The sequence below is a fragment of the Notolepis coatsorum genome, assembly GCF_963971535.1.
Source record: "Notolepis coatsorum genome assembly, chromosome: 11".
In the NCBI taxonomy this organism is placed as follows: Eukaryota; Metazoa; Chordata; class Actinopteri; order Aulopiformes; family Paralepididae; genus Notolepis; species Notolepis coatsorum.
Window position 1 is genome coordinate 112148406 of NC_140175.1, and position 20000 is coordinate 112168405.

General features: G+C 42.3%; 1 protein-coding gene across 1 annotated transcript in view; it reads left to right on the forward strand.

The window, feature by feature from the left end:
- The first annotated feature begins 6323 nt into the window (after positions 1 to 6323).
- Positions 6324 to 20000, forward strand: part of slc2a11l (solute carrier family 2 member 11, like) — a 58439-nt gene continuing 44762 nt past the window's right edge. The window contains exons 1-5 of the mRNA XM_084325052.1: positions 6324 to 6356; positions 7414 to 7574; positions 12172 to 12296; positions 14752 to 14881; positions 19057 to 19205. Of these exons, the coding sequence (XP_084181178.1) occupies positions 6339 to 6356; positions 7414 to 7574; positions 12172 to 12296; positions 14752 to 14881; positions 19057 to 19205 (583 nt within the window). The 5' untranslated portion in view covers positions 6324 to 6338. The remainder of the gene's footprint in view (positions 6357 to 7413; positions 7575 to 12171; positions 12297 to 14751; positions 14882 to 19056; positions 19206 to 20000) is intronic.

Below are 20000 nucleotides of genomic sequence, written 5' to 3' on the forward strand. Positions count from 1 at the left end.
AAAGAGGGAGTATGTCTTCACCGATATTTGATATCATTGATCATGAGCTCCTACTCGGGAAGCTATTAGCATATAACTTCAATGAATGTTCTATTAAATTAATGAATAGTTACTTGGTTAACAGACACCAGGTATTGTTTAATGGGACACTTTCAGATATGGAAACCCTTCAATGTGGCATACGTACCCCAAGGAAGTTTGCTTTACTACATTTTTGTTAATGATTTACCTTATGTATTAAATAATGCATGCATGGAAATGTATGCGGATGACACGACAATGTATGTCTCTGCAGAGAAAGATAACTTGGTTAATACGTTGCTCCATGAAGAGTTAATGCTGGTTTCTAATTGGGTTACTGAAAACAAGTTAAAGTTAAATGTTTAAAAAACAAAGACTATCATGCTGGCCTCTAGAAATAAATTAAGAACTGATCAGGAACTAAATATCGTGTTGAATGGTGCTGCTATTGAGCAGGTTAGAGAGGCCAAGTTGTTGGGCGTGATTATTATTGATGAAAGGCACATTAATAACAGTGGCTAAAATGAGTAGGAGTATTTCAATGATCAGAACTCAGAAGGTCATCTATTGAGTAAGAAGACGGTTAAACTAATGTTACAAGCTTTAGTCCTATTCCACTTGGACTACTGCCCAACAATTTGGTTGAGCGCTTCGAAGCGGGATCTGGAGAAACGTCAGCTCGCTCAGAACAGAGCGGCACGTCTCGCCCTCCGCTGCTCTGTGAGGAGCTGCTCTGTGAGGAGCAGTGTTGGGGGGGTGCATGCTGCTCTGTGAGGAGCAGTGTTGGGGGGGTGCATGCCGCTCTGTGAGGAGCAGTGTTGGGGGGGTGCATGCCGCTCTGTGAGGAGCAGTGTTGGGGGGGTGCATGCCGCTCTGTGAGGAGCAGTGTTGGGGGGGTGCATGCCGCTCTGTGAGGAGCAGTGTTGGGGGGGTGCATGCTGCTCTGTGAGGAGCAGTGTTGGGGGGGTGCATGCCGCTCTGTGAGGAGCAGTGTTGGGGGGGTGCATGCCGCTCTGTGAGGAGCAGTGTTGGGGGGGTGCATGCCGCTCTGTGAGGAGCAGTGTTGGGGGGGTGCATGCCGCTCTGTGAGGAGCAGTGTTGGGGGGGTGCATGCCGCTCTGTGAGGAGCAGTGTTGGGGGGGGGGTGCTCTGTGAGGAGCAGTGTTGGGGGGACGCATGCCGCTCTGTGAGGAGCAGTGTTGGGGGGGTGCATGCCGCTCTGTGAGGAGCAGTGTTGGGGGGGTGCATGCCGCTCTGTGAGGAGCAGTGTTGGGGGGACGCATGCTGCTCTGTGAGGAGCAGTGTTGGGGGGGTGCATGCCGCTCTGTGAGGAGCAGTGTTGGGGGGGTGCATGCCGCTCTGTGAGGAGCAGTGTTGGGGGGGTGCATGCCGCTCTGTGAGGAGCAGTGTTGGGGGGGTGCATGCCGCTCTGTGAGGAGCAGTGTTGGGGGGGTGCATGCCGCTCTGTGAGGAGCAGTGTTGGGGGGGTGCATGCCGCTCTGTGAGGAGCAGTGTTGGGGGGGTGCATGTCGCTCTGTGAGGAGCAGTGTTGGGGGGGTGCATGCCGCTCTGTGAGGAGCAGTGTTGGGGGGGTGCATGCCGCTCTGTGAGGAGCAGTGTTGGGGGGGTGCATGCCGCTCTGTGAGGAGCAGTGTTGGGGGGGTGCATGCCGCTCTGTGAGGAGCAGTGTTGGGGGGGTGCATGTCGCTCTGTGAGGAGCAGTGTTGGGGGGGTGCATGCCGCTCTGTGAGGAGCAGTGTTGGGGGGGTGCATGTCGCTCTGTGAGGAGCAGTGTTGGGGGGGTGCATGCCGCTCTGTGAGGAGCAGTGTTGGGGGGGTGCATGCCGCTCTGTGAGGAGCAGTGTTGGGGGGGTGCATGCCGCTCTGTGAGGAGCAGTGTTGGGGGGGTGCATGCCGCTCTGTGAGGAGCAGTGTTGGGGGGGTGCATGCCGCTCTGTGAGGAGCAGTGTTGGGGGGACGCATGCCGCTCTGTGAGGAGCAGTGTTGGGGGGGTGCATGCCGCTCTGTGAGGAGCTGCTCTGTGAGGAGCAGTGTTGGGGGGTGCATGCCGCTCTGTGAGGAGCTGCTCTGTGAGGAGCAGTGTTGGGGGGGTGCATGCCGCTCTGTGAGGAGCAGTGTTGGGGGGGTGCATGCCGCTCTGTGAGGAGCAGTGTTGGGGGGATGCATGCCGCTCTGTCTTGGCTTTTAGAGTGGATCAGAGGCTGGCATGCAGCCTTGTAACATTATATTTATAAAAGTCTTTGTGGTCAGAACTACAACTCACCAATACTAGACATGAATATATATAATATATTCAATTTGTAGGGGCGCTTTATATTTGTGGAACAAATCTAGTAAAACATAAAACATAAAAACTAGTCAGAGAGTAGAAAGAACATAAAATATATAGGGCTAAAACTAGTAAAAGAGTAAAAAGAACTGAAGGACTGAAAGTTAATCATTTGAGTAAAAGAGTAACTCTCTCAGCAGCATCAGTTGTACATTGGGCTCATTTTGCCTGAATACCTCCACGACAGCAGCCATGGCGAAGGCCTTAGCTCTCCTGGTAAGACACTGACTGGGAATTTAAGGGGTGTTACTCTTTTAAGGGATTTTAGGAGTTTCTTTTTAGGAATTATTTGCCTTAACACTTTCAGTGCCGCACTGTTTGGTTAAAGTTACCCTTAGAATGCCAGCCTTCTAGTCGCTTCTGTGGTTGTTGCACTATGTTTGCGAAGCTGTGTGTTTGATTGATTGATTGAAAAGTTTATTAACAGATTGCAGAATGGGTACAGTACAGTACAGCTCAATACATACAATTGTTAAGGGGATGCAGACCAGAGAAAGACTTTCGTCTTGTTTACATCAGGGTCCCCCATTTTCAATTCATCATAACATATATGACATACATGACATACAGATAGACAGTACTGCTACATCTATACATTTATGACATATCAGATTTGCAAATACAGTACTGTTTGTGATACAAAAGTGTCCAGAAAAGGAGTGTATATACATTTGGCGTAGAAACTGTACATTGGAGGAGGTTGGTGGGGTGGGGTGGGGTTGGGTGGGTTGGGTGAGGGCTGTACATTGGAGGTGGGGGGGGGGGGGGGGGGGTTGGGTAGGGGTCACACACACATTTTACACTGTACATTGGAATATTGACAAAGCCTTACTTGGTAATTTACTGTACAACTAGGTTAGGACATTTGTAGGGGCCAGTTTCGAATTGCAGTCTCACGTAGGTGTTTTTTGAGTGTTTTTGAAAGTGGGTAGTGATTCACATTCCTTTACAGCTTTAGGTAGGGCGTTCCACATTGATGTGGCATAATTGCGAAACGTGTTTAGTCCCTTGTTTGAGCCGAATCTGGGTTTTACATGATTTGTGGAGCTCCCTCTGGTGTTGTGATCGTGGTATTCACTGACCTTTGGGAAGTATTTTGACATGTACATGGGTACCTTGGTCGCGTAGTGTATCTTGTAGACCAGGCCCATTGCAAGTTGCTGTACTCTGTCGTCTACTCTAAGCCATCCTAGGTTGTCAAAGTGGGCAGGGGTGAGGTGGGTTCTAGGAGTCAGGTCAAGTAGTAGTCTGACTAGCTTGTTTTGAGATGTTTGTAATTTGTTTTTTAGTGCCTTTGAGGTGCTTTGGTACCATGAGGTGCACGCATAGTCGTAGTACCCTTGAATGAGTGCTCCTGCTAGAGTCTTCAGGGTATTCTTGTTTACCAGAGAGGAGATCCGGTACAAGAATCGCGTTCGTTGGTTGACTTTTTTTTATTACATTGGATGCCATTTTGTCACAGGAAAGATTAGCCTCTAGGATGGAACCCAGGTAGGTAATTTCATCTTTCCTTGTGATAATATTGTCACCCACTGTAACCGAGAAGCCGTCGGTCTTGCTGAGTTTGTTATTTGAACCGAAGAGAATGGACTCTGTTTTGCCCATGTGTAATGATAGTTTGTTGTCGGCGAACCATATGCAGATTTTGCCTAGTTCCGAGCTGAGGGCTTTTTCAACCTGTAACTTGTTCTTGTCAGAGACCAGCAGGGCTGAGTCGTCCGCAAACAGGAACAAGTTGCAGTCACAAGCTGACGACATGTCATTTGCATAAATTAGGAATAGTAGCGGACCTAGTATGCTTCCTTGTGGAACACCACAGCTCACTGTGAGGGGGGGGGATAGGGTACCGTTTACTTCCACCATCTGTTCCCTCCCCTCCAGGTAGGATTGTATCCAGCTCACTGATAAACTATCTGTGTTCTGTATTATAGCTGTAGAGACACGGTGTGGCTCATTTTGACAAACATTACTTTTAGTCCAGCACGGGAATAATAGTTTGTTTCCACACACTGTAGTTTGTAGTTTATTACATGCTAAACATTGCGCATTTCCAAGATAAAGTATTTTTTCATAGATCGCAAGATAAAACACTGCAATAAACCCAAACCGGTCTGGCTGATCCCCTGAAACCCCGAATACTCCCATATCATAGGTATATGACTTGTATATAATGTATCATCACAAAATCATCAAGGCGGGGAGGGGGGGTTTGTTTTAACTCAAAACTATGATCGCGTTTGCCGAGCATGTTTTTCTTCCGTTGAAACACAGAACTGTGATCGTTAGAAAAACACGTTTCAGATGAAGTAAAATAGACATAGAATGTACCTTACCTTAGCCAGAAGGTATTCCAAAAGAATAATTCCAAGTGATCGCATCACCATCGCGATTAACCAGTGTATATGTCTATACACGTTTCGATGGTCAAATACGCTTATGCAACGGAATCCCGAGGCGAGGACTGTGAATTTCTGTCCCAGGAGAAGGAGGGGCCACTCGCGAGGAGAAACTCAAAGTGAAGCTGACTATCAGCCCAGAGCCCCATGCAGTTTAGACACGGAACGATACTGCCACCTGGTGATAGTCGATCAGAATGCAGTTCCAATGTGTCGGGACGTGCCTAAATGATGCAGATTGCTCTGGGCAACTGTGTAGAGCGGGGATCAAAGTAAAAAGATCAAACGATCCAAAAACTACTTTTTACGTTTATGGCACTCAATGGTCGGCGGCCAAACACGTAAAAAGCCATTTTTGGCACAGTGTGTTAAAGGGATAGTTCAGCTCGTTGGACATTTGATTTGATTAGATTTGAAATCTTTATTTCGAACATTTAAATACAAACAATATAAAACAAAAACAAATCATCTCAGATCTCTAGCAATGAAATAAAAAAAGAGAACATAACTCAATTTACATGTTCGAAAAGGAGTAGGAAGAAGTATACACTTATTTAATCCTACCCCTTTTCCACTACTCAAAATGAATGTACTAATTTAAAACCTTACAAAACAAATATATATATATATATATATATATATATATATATATATATATATATATATATATATATGCAATTTTTTTTTAAATATATGTAAAACATGAAAGAAATACAATTAAAATGTAAACACCGGTGAATGTCAAATCCCTTCCTCATCCCTGTACCTCGTGAACATCATTTCTTTATACATCAGTTTGAATTGTCTCATGTTTGGACATTGCTTTAGCACCACATTCAGACTGTTCCACAGTTTCACTCCACATATTGAAATGCAGTGTCTTCTGGTAGTGCGTACACTAAGAACTTTTTAATTGAGTTCACCCCTCAGATTATAACCCCCCTCTCTTTCAAAGAACAGTTCTTGAATGTTTCCTGGAAGTACATTACCTTTTGCTTTATACATTAATTGTGGTGTTCTAAATTCCACAAGATCCGTTAACTTGAATGTTTTTTACTTTAAAAATAATATGTTTGTGATCACGATAACCTTCAATATCCTTATGGCTCTTTTTTGGAGTATAAAAAAGTGGTGTAGTGTAGAATTATAAGTGTTTCCCCAGACTTCAGCGCAGTAATTCAAATGTAATACTTGCTAGTAGTATAGTTGATGCCATTATCTTACTCACAGAATAGGGTTGTGTCGGTTCCTGGTTTTGCCGGTACTGTCCGGTGTACGAGTTTAAACCGGTTTGATTTTATGCGAACTGACTGAACTGACGGCATTTGTCATTATGAGACGTTCTGGCAAATTAAAAAGTCAGCAAACTATGCCAACGGCGCTCAATCTAACTTGCATTCAGGGTTTCATATTTCAATTCCGGTATATTTTATAATATTGTATCATTAACAGTGTTGCTGAGTCATTAACAGTGTTGCTGTCTCTCTCAGCTCCAAACCCCTGTCCTAGTTGCCGCTATCTTCATCTCTGGGATTGGAGGAACATTTCAGTATGGCTTCAACATCTCTGTCATGACGTCTCCATCTGACGTGAGTCCAACAGTTCTGTTAAAGCAGCCTCTCAAAATATAATCTCGGAACCAATCGGATGTTGTCGTCTTTTCTTTATTGAATTTTTTTTTACTGATGATTTATCCTCTGGGGGCTGTGAGGGAAATAAACCCGATCAATGAGTGTAGATAGTCGAAGATAGACTTGATAAACACAGGTTTATTATAGAGTATATAGCTGGTTGACCCAACGAGGACAGTGGCCTCCTCCTGTCCCCAGGTGAGCTCTCGAGTCCACTGAGACGTGTCGCTTTATAGTGGAGAGAGGGGAATTCTGGGTAGACTGGCCCAGGTTCAGGATTGGAGGAGGCTAGGGTGAATTAGAGGGGGAAGGGCGGGGGAGAATTAAGGAGGGGGGGGGGGTGAGTTAGGGGGAGGAGGAGGTAGATGGGGAGGGGTTGTTGGCTGATCAATGGGGGAGGGTAGACAGAACTTGAGTATTGGAGGACAATAGGTTTGTCTATGGTGGGGGGGGGGGGGGGGGGATTATTCTACAGGGCAACGGTCAATGTTTGGCGCTTCTGGTGTAGTTGCTTCCGATTCCCAATATCCAGGCCAAGACTTCCTCTTCCGTGCACCGGTAATTGTTTACAGTCCAATTAACAACCAATTTCTGTAATTTATTTAAGGAAAGTATGTAATCTGACTTTAAAAACAATAAGTTTACTTTATTACACGAGTCGAGCGTTTCTCCACACAAAACACAAACATCAATACTTTTTGTAGGTATTTTCCATTACAGGGTTGGTGTTTGTGGGATTTGTAGTTATTTAAGGAGCTGGTGTTTGTGATATTTGTAGTTTGTTATGGAGTTGGAGTTTGTGATATTTGAAGTTTATTAACAAGCCAGTGTTTGTGATATTTGTAGTTTACTAAGGAGTTGGAGTTTGTGATATTTGAGGTTTATAAGAAGCCAGTGTTTGTGATATTTGTAGTTTACTAAGGAGCTGGTGTTTGTGATATTTGTAGTTAATTAAGAAGACAGTGTTTGTGATATTTGTAGTTCATTAAGGAGACAGTGTTTGTGGTATTTGTAGTTCATTAAGGAGCTGGTCAACAAGACGTGTGTGCAGCGCTATCATCTCTCCCTGGACGAGTGGCAGCTGTCTCTCATCTGGTCGTTCCTGTTGTCAATCTTCTGTGTGGGCGGGCTCCTGGGCTCACTGTGTGCTGGAAGACTGGCCTCTACCTATGGCAGGTCAGTATGTGGTTGGGCTTTGAAGTTCCAGTGGAACGTACAGACAATAATGAAGCTTCAGTGGAACTTAAAGAATAATGAAGCTTCAGTGGAATTTAGAGAATAATGAAGCTTCAGTGGAACTTACAGAGAATAATGAAGCTTTAGTGGAACGTACAGAGAATAATGAAGCTTCAGTGGAACTTAGAGAATAATGAAGCTTCAGTGGAACTTACAGAATAATGAAGCTTCAGTGGAACTTAGAGAATAATGAAGCTTCAGTGGAATTTAGAGAATAATGAAGCTTCAGTGGAATTTACAGAATAATGAAGCTTCAGTGGAACTTAGAGAATAATGAAGCTTCAGTGGAACTTACAGAGAATAATGAAGCTTCAGTGGAACTTAGAGAATAATGAAGCTTCAGTGGAATTTAGAGAGAATAATGAAGCTTCAGTGGAACTTACAGAATAATGAAGCTTCAGTGGAACTTACAGAGAATAATGAAGCTTCAGTGGAACTTAGAGAATAATGAAGCTTCAGTGGAATTTAGAGAGAATAATGAAGCTTCAGTGGAACTTACAGAATAATTAAGTTTCAGTAGAATTTAGAGAGAATAATGAAGCTTCAGTGGAATTTAGAGAATAATGAAGCTTCAGTGGAACTTAGAGAATAATGAAGCTTCAGTGGAACTTAGAGAATAATGAAGCTTCAGTGGAACTTAGAGAATAATGAAGCTTCAGTGGAATTTACACAATAATGAAGCTTCAGTGGAACTTAGAGAATAATGAAGCTTCAGTGGAACTTACAGAGAATAATGAAGCTTCAGTGGAACTTAGAGAATAATGAAGCTTCAGTGGAATTTAGAGAGAATAATGAAGCTTCAGTGGAACTTACAGAATAATGAAGCTTCAGTGGAACTTACAGAGAATAATGAAGCTTCAGTGGAACTTAGAGAATAATGAAGCTTCAGTGAAATTTAGAGAGAATAATGAAGCTTCAGTGGAACTTACAGAATAATTAAGCTTCAGTAGAATTTAGAGAGAATAATGAAGCTTCAGTGGAACTTAGAGAATAATGAAGCTTCAGTGGAACTTAGAGAATAATGAAGCTTCAGTGGAACTTAGAGAATAATGAAGCTTCAGTGGAACTTAGAGAATAATGAAGCTTCAGTGGAACTTACAGAATAATGAAGCTTCAGTGGAACTTAGAGAATAATGAAGCTTCAGTGGAACTTAGAGAATAATGAAGCTTCAGTGGAATTTACAGAATAATGAAGCTTCAGTGGAACTTAGAGAATAATGAAGCTTCAGTGGAACTTACAGAGAATAACGAAGCTTCAGTGGAATTTAGAGAATAATGAAGCTTCAGTGGAATTTAGAGAGAATAATGAAGCTTCAGTGGAACTTACAGAATAATGAAGCTTCAGTGGAACTTACAGAATAATGAAGCTTCAGTGGAACTTAGAGAATAATGAAGCTTCAGTGGAATTTAGAGAATAATGAAGCTTCAGTGGAATTTACAGAATAATGAAGCTTCAGTGGAACTTAGAGAATAATGAAGCTTCAGTGGAACTTACAGAGAATAATGAAGCTTCAGTGGAACTTAGAGAATAATGAAGCTTCAGTGGAATTTAGAGAGAATAATGAAGCTTCAGTGGAATTTACAGAATAATAAAGCTTCAGTGGAACTTACAGAGAATAATGAAGCTTCAGTGGAACTTAGAGAATAATGAAGCTTCAGTGGAATTTAGAGAGAATAATGAAGCTTCAGTGGAACTTACAGAATAATTAAGTTTCAGTAGAATTTAGAGAGAATAATGAAGCTTCAGTGGAATTTAGAGAATAATGAAGCTTCAGTGGAACTTAGAGAATAATGAAGCTTCAGTGGAACTTAGAGAATAATGAAGCTTCAGTGGAACTTAGAGAATAATGAAGCTTCAGTGGAATTTACAGAATAATGAAGCTTCAGTGGAACTTAGAGAATAATGAAGCTTCAGTGGAACTTACAGAGAATAATGAAGCTTCAGTGGAACTTAGAGAATAATGAAGCTTCAGTGGAATTTAGAGAGAATAATGAAGCTTCAGTGGAACTTACAGAATAATGAAGCTTCAGTGGAACTTACAGAGAATAATGAAGCTTCAGTGGAACTTAGAGAATAATGAAGCTTCAGTGAAATTTAGAGAGAATAATGAAGCTTCAGTGGAACTTACAGAATAATTAAGCTTCAGTAGAATTTAGAGAGAATAATGAAGCTTCAGTGGAACTTAGAGAATAATGAAGCTTCAGTGGAACTTAGAGAATAATGAAGCTTCAGTGGAACTTAGAGAATAATGAAGCTTCAGTGGAACTTAGAGAATAATGAAGCTTCAGTGGAACTTACAGAATAATGAAGCTTCAGTGGAACTTAGAGAATAATGAAGCTTCAGTGGAACTTAGAGAATAATGAAGCTTCAGTGGAATTTACAGAATAATGAAGCTTCAGTGGAACTTAGAGAATAATGAAGCTTCAGTGGAACTTACAGAGAATAACGAAGCTTCAGTGGAATTTAGAGAATAATGAAGCTTCAGTGGAATTTAGAGAGAATAATGAAGCTTCAGTGGAACTTACAGAATAATGAAGCTTCAGTGGAACTTACAGAGAATAATGAAGCTTCAGTGGAACTTAGAGAATAATGAAGCTTCAGTGGAATTTAGAGAGAATAATGAAGCTTCGGTGGAACTTACAGAATAATTAAGCTTCAGTAGAATTTAGAGAGAATAATGAAGCTTCAGTGGAACTTAGAGAATAATGAAGCTTCAGTGGAACTTAGAGAATAATGAAGCTTCAGTGGAACTTAGAGAATAATGAAGCTTCAGTGGAATTTACAGAATAATGAAGCTTCAGTGGAACTTAGAGAATAATGAAGCTTCAGTGGAACTTACAGAGAATAATGAAGCTTCAGTGGAACTTAGAGAATAATGAAGCTTCAGTGGAATTTAGAGAGAATAATGAAGCTTCAGTGGAATTTAGAGAATAATGAAGCTTCAGTGGAATTTAGAGAGAATAATGAAGCTTCAGTGGAATTTACAGAATAATGAAGCTTCAGTGGAACTTACAGAGAATAATGAAGCTTAAGTGGAACTTAGAGAATAATGAAGCTTCAGTGGAATTTAGAGAGAATAATGAAGCTTCAGTGGAACTTAGAGAATAATGAAGCTTCAGTGGAACTTAGAGAATAATGAAGCTTCAGTGGAACTTAGAGAATAATTAAGCTTCAGCGGAACTTAGAGAATAATGAAGCTTCAGTGGAACTTAGAGAATAATGAAGCTTCAGTGGAACTTAGAGAATAATGAAGCTTCAGTGGAACTTAGAGAATAATGAAGCTTCAGTGGAATTTAGAGAATAATGAAGCTTCAGTGGAATTTACAGAATAATGAAGCTTCAGTGGAACTTAGAGAATAATGAAGCTTCAGTGGAACTTACAGAGAATAATGAAGCTTCAGTGGAACTTAGAGAATAATGAAGCTTCAGTGGAACTTAGAGAATAATGAAGCTTCAGTGTTGGTTAGGAAGTCAAGTATCCAGTTGCAGACAGAGCGATTAATGTTGAATGCCCATGTGAAGTTGCACATAATATTCACAGTTAGAAACATCGTCTTCATAGGAATGAGCTGCCTATGGGGCCCAGCCATTGAATTGGTGAAGATGTTTCTAACTGTGAATATTATGTGCAATTTATCAACTATAATTGTGATTCAACTGATATGGAGGGGCGTGTAACCAATGCTGTAAAGTGAGTTTTGAAAGTGTACTGTTCCTTTAAGTCAGACTTTTCTTTCTACTTAATTAGAACATTATTTTACCCCCACTGTACATATTCTCACCAGTGTAGAATATACCACCTGGTTTCAGCTGGAACCCTCCTCCCTCCTTCCAGCTCTGCTGGGTCTCTTACAGCCTGTAGTGGAACAAGGTCCTTGAAGTGCGTAAAGTGCTTGATTTTTGACCCAAAAAAAGTCAAGGCCTGGAGTTCCTTGAAAACATCCCATTTTTTAACAAGGTGCTTAAAAAGTCCTTGAATTTCAAATCAACCATTCGCATTGAAAGTTTTGTTCATCCGTGATAAAATTGTTCTGAATAAAAAATAGTTCGTAGGAGTCCATTTCTATAACCTTTATTTACCCAGGCAAGCAAGTAAGAACAAATTCTGATTTTATTTATTGTCAAAAGTATGCATAATGTTGTGTTAATTCCACAACAAGAGATATGTAATGTTAATTACCTGAAATTATTCCATTTTTTGTGGGGGGGGAACCCTGCATATATCTGTATCGGTTGATATCGGTATCGCAAATTAAGAATTGGACAATATCGGTATATCGGTATCGGTAAAAAAGCCAATATCGAGCATCCCTAGTTTTAAGCCATAAATATTGGATCAGATAATTTTTTTCTATAGAAAATTGCATTTAAAATTGAATTGTATCCTTTTAAAATGAAAAATAGTGCTTGGAAAAGTACTTGAAAGTCCTTGAATTTCATTTTGCACTGTCTGTGGGAACCCCGTGGAACCCCCCTTCCCTCTTCCAGCTCCCCTTGGTCTCTTCCAGCCTGTAATGTCGTTGTTCTGCCACTAGGAAGCACTGTCTCCTCCTGAACAACGTCCTGGCAGTGAGTGGCGCGGTGCTCATGCTGCTCTGTAAGACCAGCGTCTCCTTTGAGATGATCATGGTGGCTCGCTTCCTGTACGGGGTCAACGCAGGTCAGGACCCCCCCTCTGTCTGTCCGTCTGTCTGTCTGTCAGAACTGTCTGTCTGTCTGTCTGTCAGAACTGTGTCTGTCTGTCTGTCTGTCTGTCTGTCTGAACTGTGTCTGTCTGTCTGTCAGAACTGTGTCTGTCTGTCTGTCTGTCTGTCTGTCTGTCTGTCAGAACATCATGTCTGTTTATCAGAATATCCTGTCTTGTCTCTCTGTTTGTCAGGACATCCTGTCTTGTCTCTCCGTTTGTCAGGACATCCTGTCTGTCTCTCTGTTGGTCAGACCTATCTGTGTCTCTGTCAGACCTGTCAGTCTGTCTATCTGTCAGTCTGTCAGACCTAGGGGTCAGTCAGTAGTATATATTTGGTACTTTGCGCCCCCTAGGGGTCAGTCAGTAGTATATATTTGGTACTTTGCGCCCCCTAGGGGTCAGTCAGTAGTATATTATATGGTGCTGTGCGCCCCCTAGGGGTCAGTCAGTAGTAGATATGGTGCTGTGCGCCCCCTAGGGGTCAGTCAGTAGTATATATGGTGCTGTGCGCCCCCTAGGGGTCAGTCAGTAGTAGATATGGTGCTGTGCGCCCCCTAGGGGTCAGTCAGTAGTATATATGGTGCTGTGCACCCCCTAGGGGTCAGTCAGTAGTAGATATGGTGCTGTGCGCCCCCTAGGGGTCAGTCAGTAGTTGATGTGGTGCTGTGCGCCCCCTAGGGGTCAGTCAGTATTATATATGGTGCTGTGCGCCCCCTAGGGGTCAGTCAGTATTATATATGGTGCTGTGCGCCCCCCATGGGTCAGTCAGTAGTAGATATGGTGCTGTGCGCCCCCTAGGGGTCAGTCAGTAGTTGATGTGGTGCTGTGTGGTCCCTAGGGGTCAGTCAGTAGTTGATGTGGTGCTGTGCGCCCCCTAGGGGTCAGTCAGTAGTTGATGTGGTGCTGTGCGCCCCCTAGGGGTCAGTCAGTAGTTGATGTGGTGCTGTGCGCCCCCTAGGGGTCAGTCAGTAGTTGATGTGGTGCTGTGCGCCCCCTAGGGGTCAGTCAGTAGTTGATGTGGTGCTGTGTGGTCCCTAGGGGTCAGTCAGTAGTATATATGGTGCTGTGCGCCCCCTATGGGTCAGTCAGTAGTAGATATGGTGCTGTGCGCCCCCTAGGGGTCAGTCAGTAGTAGGGCTGTACCAAATAGTTCGAAGCTTCGAAGCTTCATAACGTTGACATTCGAATTCTAAATCAACATTAGAATTATTATTAAGAAAATCTATTCATTCTGTTTAAACCAATGGGGTTTTTCTTCACAGTTGCAGATAAAGATTAGGCTACACTAATATTATACTATTATAGTATATGATTCGTCATAACATTTTTAATAAAACATTTATCATAAATAATGTAGCCTATCTGCATCCGCTTGGCGCTCCATCAAGATGTCACCATCACTTTCTTACCAACCGTGCCCGTATTGAAGCTTATATGAAACTGACGAGTTATATTCATTAAAGAAAGTTGATTTAATAAAAAATCTGATTAAAAATTGTGGATTTTGTTTTTGCGTATATAAAAAAAAAAAAAATTACATTTATTTAAAAAAATAATTATGGGTGCGGCCGGGTGGCGCAGTGGGCAAGGCGCTTGCCACCAACGCAGGAGATACTGGTATCGAGCCCAGCTCTCGGCGTTGCTTCGTCGTACTAAAACAATTGGCAGTGTTAGTCACGTGATTTTTTAAGGTAGCCTCTGTGAGCGAAGACGCTCATTGATTGCAGCGTAGAAGAAAAAGACGCTCTCCGATTGGCTAACCCTAACTCTAAGCATAACCACGTCCAAAGAATGCCTAAGCATAACCACTTCGAAAGAGGGCCTAAGCATAACCACTTCGAAGCAGAGAATATATGTACATGGCGGAAGAGACCCTTCGGAGCTAAACCAATCAGAGAGGGTCTTTTCTTCTTCGCTGTACCTAGCCAATCAGAGAGCGTCGTCGGAAACAGAGGCTACGGAAAAAAATCACGCGGGAAAGCCGGTGGGTGGGTCCTGGTCATTATAAACAGCGACTCCTACAGTTCGGTCGGGGCGCCTGCTAAGCGCGGATATGATCTAAGGGCGGTAGTGTGATCCTTCCACACTCTACGCCCTCTCAGTGAGAGTCCGCGCTGCCAGGTGAAAAGAAGCGGTTGATTGGCTACACGTGTGTCGGAGGAAGCACGTGGTAGCCTCCACTCTCCCAGACCGACCGTAGGGCGTAGGTGCGCAGCGACCAGGAAGGGGATTGGGAATTGGCATAACGACTAACATTGGGATGGGAGAAAAACGGAGGGAAAAAAAATTAAAAATTATGATTACATCATAAAATATGACAACAGACATTCTAAAACTTCAATAGAATCTTAGAATGTAAAAGAAAATAAAAAAATGACATTCGGTACAGCCCTAGTCAGTAGTTTATATGGTGCTGTGCGCCCCCTAGGGGTCAGTCTGAGCGTCCACACCATGTACCTTCTGGAGTGTTCTCCTCGGAAGCTGAGAGGGATGGTAGGCGTTACCGTGGCAACGTTCGTCTCCGTGGGCAAGTTCAGCGGACAGCTGCTGGGTATCAGGTGAGGACCCCGCCGGGAAGCCTACTACTACAGATTAGCATAATAAACATTATTATTATTATTGTTATTACAGATTAATGATCCGTAATCTGTTTCATTCAACACAGTCGTTACATTAGATTAGATTCAAATGTATTGTCGTCATACAGCACAAGTACAGTATAATGAAAAAGAGTGCAAAGGTAACAGTAAAGTGCATTAACAATATATACAATGTACAAGTGATTCAACTGGAGTATATATAATGAGTACTAGTTAGTAGTTCAAGTTCAAGTTCTTTAATAGTTGTCATACAGAAGTACAGAATACTTTCATACAAAATGCTTCTTACTGTTACGCTCCAGAGACTGTGCTAGACAAGATAGTATCAAATAACATAATAACATAATATAGCATGAATTTAGAAGAAGAAAATGAGGTCACAGTGTTCGGTATAGACATATGTACAATGTTCTGAGTTACCATATAATATACAATACACAATACTATGCAGTGTACTAATGTACAGTACTATCTAGTGCAAAGCAGAAATGGGATGAGGTACAATTTTAGGTACAATTTACAGTAAGGTGTACGAGTTGTAGTGCAATCCTTCATCCATAAATATAAAGTGTGGGGAGTGGGTGCTACAGTGTGTTTGTTTAAAGTGGGTGTGTGCTATAAGTGTGTGGAGTGGGTGCTACAGTGTGTTTGTTTAAAGTGGGTGTGTGCTATAAGTGTGTGGAGTGGGTGCTACAGTGTGTATGAATGCTAATACAGTGTTACAGTATTATGGACAGTGATACAGGTATAAATACATTATGGTAGTCATACTGGCCATTGGTATATAGTATAACTAGTAAGAGTATGTATGGGATATACATATATAGATATATACAGGTATGTATTGTACATGGCTATACTACAGAATTATATGGGTAGACTATAGTTTGAGGTAGGTAGTTATGATTACATTGTAAGGCAGTTGTAGACGGTGAAGGAAATATATACTTTAGTAGATACTATAGTAGGCAGTAGATACTTTAGTAGGCAGTCGATACTTTAGTAGGCAGTCGATACTTTAGTACAGTGGTTCTCAAATTACGGGTTGCGACCCAAATTGGGGTTGCGGGTAGGCGCATTGGCAAGTAAAAAAATAAAAAATAATAATGTTCTGGCAACATATTCTGGCTAAATATATCTCGTTTTATAAATGTGTATTGATAACATAGTGCTGTAATAAAATGTTCTAGTAAATATGCATGATAAAGTTCAACAACGTGTGCTTTTATTTTGATATTCATTAATTCCACGTTGAAATTACGCGATACATTAAGTGTGGGGTCCCCAAAATAAATCCTAAATAAAATGGGGTCGCGGTATGAAAATAGTTTGAGAACCCCTGCTTTAGTAGATACTTTAGTAGGCAGTCAATACTTTAGTAGGCCTTCAATACTTTAGTAGGCAGTCGATACTTTAGTAGATACTTTAGTAGATACTTTAGTAGGCAGTCGATACTTTAGTAGATACTTTAGTAGATACTTTAGTAGGCAGTCGATACTTTAGTAGGCAGTCGATACTTTAGTAGATACTTTAGTAGGCAGTCGATACTTTAGTAGGCAGTAGATACTTTAGTAGGCAGTCGATACTTTAGTAGGCAGTCGATACTTTAGTAGATACTTTAGTAGATACTTTAGTAGGCAGTCGATACTTTAGTAGGCAGTCGATACTTTAGTAGATACTTTAGTAGATACTTTAGTAGGCAGTCGATACTTTAGTAGGCAGTCGATACTTTAGTAGATACTTTAGTAGGCAGTCGATACTTTAGTAGGCAGTAGATACTTTAGTAGGCAGTCGATACTTTAGTAGGCAGTAGATACTTTAGTAGGCAGTAGATACTTTAGTAGGCAGTCGATACTTTAGTAGGCAGTCGATACTTTAGTAGGCAGTCGATACTTTAGTAGGCAGTCGATACTTTAGTAGATACTTTAGTAGGCCTTCAATACTTTAGTAGGCAGTAGATACTTTAGTAGGCAGTAGATACTTTAGTAGGCAGTCGATACTTTAGTAGATACTTTAGTAGACTAGATACATTAAAGATACTTATGAAACAATATCAACTTCAATTTCAAGACACATTTCATTACGGGCGGCTGGGTGGCGCAGCGGTCTAAGCGCTCGTCACCAACGCGTGAGGCACCGGTATCGAATCCGGCTGTCAGCGTTGCTTCCGGCTTGGGCCGGCTGTCATACTGACTCAATTGGCAGAGTCAGCGGGAGGGAAGTCGATGAGTGATAATCTGGTCATTGTAAACAGCGACTCCTACAGGTCGGTCAGGGCGCCTGCACAGCAAGGACAGGAGATGTCGAGGGTAGTGTGAGCCTCCCACACGTTACACCTCGCCAATGAGCGTCCGCGCTGGCAGGTGAAAAGAAGTGGCTGGCTGACTCCGCATGAATCGGAGGGGACATGCGATAGATTCTTCAACCCTCCCTACGACCGACCAGTGGGGGGCACATGCGAGCAACGATCAAGACAGGGGAGGGGGGAATTGGCACGACTAAATTGGGATGGGAGAAAAACAGAAAAAGAAGGAGAAAAAGTGGATAAAAAAAGACACATTTCATTACGCTAGAGTGCAAACCTCAAAGTAAGTGTTGTTATCACTCTGTGTCTGTGTCGTCATCATCATCATCATCACCATTGAATGATGAATGATGAATGAATGATTTTATTTCTTATTTTACAAAGCAATGTCAGTGTTTCCCCTGAAAAAAAATTCAGCAGCGGTGCTGTGCCTCTAGCGCGGTCCGGGGGCATGCCCCCCCGGAATATATATTTTTTTTACATTTTAAAGTTAAATGCATCAATCTGGTGCACTTTGAGAGCAAAATAAAGAGGCTAGATCTATGATGAACTTTGTGCTCAAAACACAAAATCGACTAGATTGCAGTGCTTTTTCCCTGCAGCCTTTTCCTCAGGTCAGTCTTTTACATTAAGCACCCCCCACAGCCCAAATGAAATGCTAAAAAAAATATATATATATATATATTATAATTATTTTTTATTTTAAAATATATATCTTTTTTTAATAGTCTAGTCTAGTTCATAGCAGCGGTGCAGCTGAATACTAAATGTGTATAGTTTTATATACAAAACGTATATACAAAAAAATATACAAAGGACTCCAGCCACCCGAACAACTGCCTCTTTGAACTGCTGCGGTCAGGCAAGCGATACCGGAGTCTTAAGGCGAGCACAGAAAGACTCAGAAGAAGCTTCTATCCCCAGGCCATCAGGCTGCTAAACGAACAATAAACACTATGCAACAACCATCAAATGCACACAGCACACACACCCACACGCACACACTCACTTAAACAAACAACACACTGCAGCACCCACTCTCCACACTTTAGATCACACAAACACACTTTATATCTATTGATAAAGGATTTGCACTACAACTTGTACACCTACTGTAAATTGTACCTAAATTGCACCTCATCCCATTTCTGCCTTGCACTATATAGTATTGTATATTAGTACACTGCATAGTATATTGTATATTATATGGTAACTCAGTTACGTTTATTCTGCATCGAACATTGTACATATGTCTATACTGAACACTGTGACCTCATTTGTTTACTTCTAATTTACATGCTATACTATGTTATTTTATTTCATACTTATCTTGTCTTGCACAGTCTCTGGAGCGTAACAGTAAGAAGCATTTTGTATAAAAGTATTCTGTACTTCTGTATGACAACTATTAAAGAAACTTGAACTTGAAACTTGAACATTTATTTATGTTTTTTAAATATTTTTTTTTGTCACAATTTTAATAGTTATGTTATATTAAAATAGAATTAGGATAATAATATGGTTTTATATTTATGTATCACCTTACAAATATAAGGTATATAATAATTTTTTAAATGTATGTATCAAACTACACATTTTTACCGTCTGTAGTGTGATAGTAAAGGGTTAACCTTCTGTAGTGTGGCAGTGAAATGAGTCAACCCTTTGTCGTGTGGCAGTGAAAGGGTTAACCTTATGTGTTGCCTCAGTGAAAGGGTTAACCATTTGGTAGTGTGGTAGTGAAAGGGTTAACAGATATACATAGACTTTTTATATGTGTCCTTGCCTTTGCGATATTGAATCATCATCACCGTCACATGTCCCACAGTGAGCTCCTGGGGACGGACCAGCGCTGGCCGTGGCTCTTAGCGTTCCCAGGGTTCACAGCTCTCCTGCAGCTGCTCACCCTGCCGCTGCTGCCAGAGTCCCCCAGGTACCTGCTGCTCGACCGGGGGGAGAGAGAGGCCTGCGAGAGAGGTACACACACACACGCACACGCACACAGAGAGAGGTACACACACACACACACGCACACAGAGAGAGGTACACACACACACAGAGGTACACACACACACAGAGGTACACACACACGCGCACACACACGCACACGCACACACAGAGGTACACACACTCACACACAGAGGTTCACACACAACTGCAGGGAAACTGCAGTGGCACAAGTGACTTTCCAGGCTGATCTTTCGAGTTTCAAGCTGCGTGGTGTTGATGTTTGCACACTTTAGGAGGTCCCTGGTGTAGTCCTTAAAGCGTCTCTTTTGGCCTCCAGCAGCCCGCTTTGCTCCTCTCAGTTGGCCATAGAGGACTTGGCGGGGTAGGCGGTGGTCAGGCATACGAATGGTGTGCCCTATCCAGTATGGTGTGCCCTATCCAGAGGAGATGTTCTTTGGCCACAGCTGCGGCCATACAGATTGAGTTGGTGTTGTTGAGGATGTCTGTGTGGGCGACTCAATCTTCCCAGGTCAGGCTGAGGATCCTTTGGAGGCAACAGATGTGGAAGGCCTCCAGGTTGGTGATGTACCGGCGGTATGGGGTCCAGGATTCTGCTCCATAGAGCAGAGTGGAGAGACATACTGCGTTGTAAACGACAACATTGGTGCTGTCATTCAGGTGTCGGTTTTCAAAAACCCTGCTGCGTAGGCATCCAAAGGATGATGCCGCTTTATTGATACGTGTGTGTATCTCCACGTCAAGGGAGCAGCATGAGGACAGAGTGGAGCCGAGGTAGGTGAAATGATCCACTGTTTTAAGTGG